Source organism: Octopus bimaculoides, chromosome 5, assembly GCF_001194135.2.
Source record: "Octopus bimaculoides isolate UCB-OBI-ISO-001 chromosome 5, ASM119413v2, whole genome shotgun sequence".
In the NCBI taxonomy this organism is placed as follows: Eukaryota; Metazoa; Mollusca; class Cephalopoda; order Octopoda; family Octopodidae; genus Octopus; species Octopus bimaculoides.
Window position 1 is genome coordinate 36,208,667 of NC_068985.1, and position 4,806 is coordinate 36,213,472.

General features: G+C 32.5%; 1 protein-coding gene across 8 annotated transcripts in view; it reads right to left on the bottom strand.

The window, feature by feature from the left end:
* Positions 1-4,806, bottom strand: part of LOC106876238 (uncharacterized) — a 36,292-nt gene that overhangs the window by 13,055 nt on the left and 18,431 nt on the right. For 4 of the 8 annotated variants that reach the window (XR_008264245.1, XR_008264246.1, XR_001410215.2 and 1 more), the window contains exon 3: positions 3,681-4,098. Coding sequence is in view for 1 of the 8 variants with exons in the window: in XM_014924719.2 (XP_014780205.1) it covers positions 3,639-4,085 (447 nt within the window). In the remaining 7 variants the exon portion in view is untranslated. Of the gene's footprint in view, positions 1-2,255; positions 4,099-4,806 lie in introns of those variants that run through there. The other 4 variants (XR_008264247.1, XR_001410213.2, XR_001410212.2 and 1 more) reach the window with 2 other exon arrangements.

Consider the following 4,806-nt stretch of genomic DNA (forward strand, 5'->3'; position numbering starts at 1 on the left):
TGTTTATATAATAAATTACGCTGTGCGTATCTATGTGTGTAACAATTTTAGAGTTCGGATTCTAGAGTTAGGGTTAGTTTTAGGGTTAGGGTTAGGGTTAACAGTCTAGTTAGGGTTAGGGTTAGGGTTAGGGGATTAATACGATATACACCGTTACAGCGCTAACTGTTTTCAACTGAATAGACGTCAGTGATTAGTAGAAATTATCGAAATAAGACAATTTTTTTACATGAAATAAATTCGAATACAAAAATTTTTTTCTGTTCTATAACACAAAATAGATAAGTATACGAAGTTTGAAAGTCTTTCGGTACCAAAAACACTACATAAAACATAAATGAAAACTGGTGCCCCCCCCGTTTTGAAATAGATCCCTGTTATCTACTCTCATTTCCAGTCCTCCTCCTTCCATCATACAGTCTCCTTCCTGTCACTTTCTCTTCCCCCATCAGCCCTTTTGAATCTCTTTACCAACAATCATCATGTAGCATTTTATCGCTCTCTCTCTCTCTCTCTCTCTCTCTCTCTATTCTTCCACTCTCACACCTATCATCCACGCCTACCACCAAGTCATTTCTATGCTCCTCATGCTGGCCTTCTTTCCATACTTCCTTTTTGCCTGCTGGAGATGAGACAACCTTCTAATGTTGGTGAAGAAAAAACAGTCTTTTCTAAACCAAAACAATCTCAAATGTTGCTGCCACAATAAATGTATCTAGCTACAGCAAACCTATCAAAAATTATGTAATGTACAAGTTAGATGTGATCCCAACCCATTTAGGAGGTGGCAGTAGTTCCAAATAAGAACAGAACTTAGTCTATGATGGCCTACCCAACCCATGTGAGCACAGAAAAATGAATGAAAGAATAGCGATGATAATGATGATAAAAGAGAGGCTATAGGGCTATAGAAAATTACCATGGTATAAGTATTTCGCTATTTCACAAGGAAAAATAGCAAGAGTAATATCGATATCTCTAGAACTTAGAGAATGCTGAATGAAAAGAAATAATTACTCATTAAGTCAAATCCGTAATGCAGAAGTCATTTTACTTAACTGCTAATACTCTGGAGTATCAGATGAGTATAAGAATATTCTATTTCCTTTTTTGCCTGGAAACACAGAGTCCTGTGGCTAGTTAAAAGTACTTTAAAATTACCCTAACTGCAAATATAAGGAAAACTAAAGAAATCACCATTATTTTACGTCCATGAATCATCATTTTACATCTACTTTCCATGTTTGCATGAGTTGGACAGGTCATCACACTCCAAGTAAATACTAATTTGGAGTTACTGTCTTCATAGATTGGTTGAAGGACCACATCTCACTTGTACATTTTATTTTAGATTTGGTTTCTATGGCTGGATGTCATTCCTATTATCAACCACTTTACAGGTGAGGTATTTAATCTTGGCAGAGGTTGTTATGCCCTTGACATGACAAGATTAACAGTCTTTAAGATTCTAGATTCTCACCACTCAGATGCTAACCATTTTTAACAGTTTACACATACATCAGAAGTGGGTTCTGAAAATTCAAACACTTTTCAGAATTGTTAAAGTGCATTTTTACAGTTGGATATTCTTAACACAAATTATTTAACTGTAAAATGATAAAACTACCTAACTACTTTTACTAAAGGATTTTTTTTACAAGAAATAATTACAGTATATTATCAGTAAAAAATTTTTCATTTTGACCATGTTTGATAATTGTATCACAATAATGACTTAGTCACTACCTAACTTGTATTGTGAAAGAAAAAGTTTAACGTATTTATTTTGCAAGATTCTTGATGTAAAATTGTGTGTTGAAACAGATATTGTTATATTTCGGAATAGTCATTTTTTTTTTCTTTTGCCAAATAAACACACACACAATATATTCACCCATTCTGAATGGACTAAACAGGACAGAAGGAGACACATGGAAGAGAGAGTCACCAAAAAGATCACAGGGTGTGTAATGAAAGATTTCAGATAAAGGACACTAAAACAAGAACGATAATAAAGCTGGAGTGAAGAACAAGTATATAGTTTGTGAGCTGATTCAGCAAAAAAAAAAAAAAAGTCATCCTGAAATATGACAATAAAAGTTTAATGTTTCCAGAGATTTTTCCAACATAAAAAAAAACCCTAAAGTATTTGACGTGACTCACTGATATTTAAACATTGCTGTACATTAAAAAATGTTTACATAAAAAAAAAAGCTGTAACAATGGCATGATAAAATCACAAGAAATCTACAAAAAAATTCTTCAATTATTTTATTTGATCTCATATTTTCTATAATTAAACCTTTAATTTGTCTTTGGAAATAATCTTCAAGTTAAAAGACAAAAATTTCTCAAGTGCTTAGAATGAATTAAAATTTAGTTTACCAAATCCTTTGCTGTCAATACTCTGATCACAATCCGACAACAGTAAAACACTGTGAAAGCAACAAGAGTAAAGATTCGACACTGTTTTGCTCTATCATTATAAGGTTCCCCATCTTGTTCTTTATCATATTCTCAATATTTATATAATGAAATATAAACTCTATAAAATAATAGTAAAGGGTCTGATACAATCAATGTCTTAATTCATTAAAATCCAAATGAAAATTTATTATTTTATAGGGACATCTGCCACAAATAATACAAAATTCATCCCCCCAATAAACCCATAGCCATTAGCAGTATTTTTTTTTTTAAATCAGGTTCATAATAACAGCTCGTTACTCTTACTTGACTTCATTTATCTGCAGACATACAAAAAAAATGACAATGATAATGAAAGACAGAAGGAGAGAAAGAAAAAATGATTGTCTGGATTAAAGACAGATTGCATAAGATATGTCTGTTTAGTCAAATCCTAGTATGAAACTATGTAGACCAATTGGAGGACTTTTAACAGTATTCTTTATTTATCAATGATTTCATGATATTGTTTTACAGAAGTGTAAGAAGTCTCATAGAGTAGGACACTATTATTTACAATTAGCTGGTCTTGAGAGAAGCTATAAAATAAATAAATAAACAAACACACAAAGAAAAAAATTAATTAAATAATTCATGCAAAATATGTGCAGAATAATGCTGATTTAGTTGTTTTGGCTCTGATGGAAAATTACAATCCAAAGTAAAAATCTATATTTAGATTAACAAGGTTACAATACAAATGAGCTTCTTCTTTCACATATACATGCCTATATACTACTACTGTTTCTATTTCCTTATGAAGCCAATAAGACATCTTTTGACATACTTTCTCCAAGATTGAATTGCAAAAGCTCCAGTAAGCAACTTTTATCTAAACGAGATCAAATATTCAAAAGGTTTAAAAAAAACCTAAATGATTGTCAATATTCATAATTGATAGATGTAGCATCAAAGAGAAGGAAAGCAGAAGCCCTTGTATTTATTCAGTTCCAAGATGTGTATTTGGCGAATCAGTGAAATGAAAGCATAAAATGAGTTAAATTAGATAAAGAAAGTAATCAAAATCACTATTATTAAACAAAATAAATAAAAATAATTAATTTAGGCTTTCTTGGAAGTAGAAAAGAAGACTTGTTTTAACAATGAAAAATAACAAAAATATGGTAAACCATAATTGCATGCACACTGCAATATGCATATAGTTTGATGCCTCATCCAAAAAATGGAAATTTCTGAAACATAACTCGACATACTTCCACTTTTGTATCTTCATCTATGTTTTGAACTTCATAAACCACTGAATCCTGTGGAAGATCTAACTTAAGAATTTTTCTCAAAGTACTTTTTGGAATTTGTAATTCTGCTGAACGCTTCCTCATTGATAATGAAGGCGAACGAATAAGTGACTCTTGTATTGCAGTTAGATGTTCAAATCTTGTCCTTGGTCGACCACAACGAGGTGCATCAAGAACACTACCAGTTTCAAATACTTTTTTCTCCCATTCTCTCAAGATGCGTGGTGTAGGTGAAGGCTTTCCAAAACGTTCCTGGAACAATCGCCGAATTTCGGGTATTTTTTTATTATTAAGAACACGATCATGCATCCAAACAGCTGCAACTAATCGTTCTTCAATTGTATATGGACTTTGGTCACTCATAGTAGATTAATCCCTGTACAAAAATAAAAATAAAATAAAAGAAAATAATTAGCAGTAATATTCAGAAATAACACTATGTCAAATCAAGTTAATATAATTTCAATGATAACTACAAAGTTGAAAAATAGTTTATCAGTTTTACAGCTGAGTGCAAATATATCATATATGTATATAAATGTATAAACAATATTTGTTTGAGGACTGCGTTAATGACAACCTCAACACCAGATTCTCCTGTTAGCTTTGCTAACATGATAGATATATCAGATTTGTGCAACTGAATGAAAACAGGACAAGGCAACACCTGTAACTGAATGCTGTGTGATTAAGAAGTTTAATTAGCAATCATGTGGTACAAGGTTCGAATCCTACTGCATAATACTTTGAGCCACTATACCCTTGGATTGACTAAAGCCTTGTGAATGGAATGTGAAGAATGGAGTCCGCCACTACATTCCTCCATGGCTAGATTTAATTTGCGTATACAAATTTAATCTGCGATCCATGGGACGAGCCGTTTTAGCGATGCGTCCTGCCCAAGCTCGTCGAAACGCCGGTGTTAAAACGTGGGTGGCTGATGAAGGAGAATGTTCTCTATGTGGCTCGTGTGTTCTCGTCTACGTTTGTTTGCAATGTCCTGTACCCAGATATGCACCTATACATACAGGTGGATGTCGGTATGCACATACCTGTACGTATATATGCATATACTCATTTACTA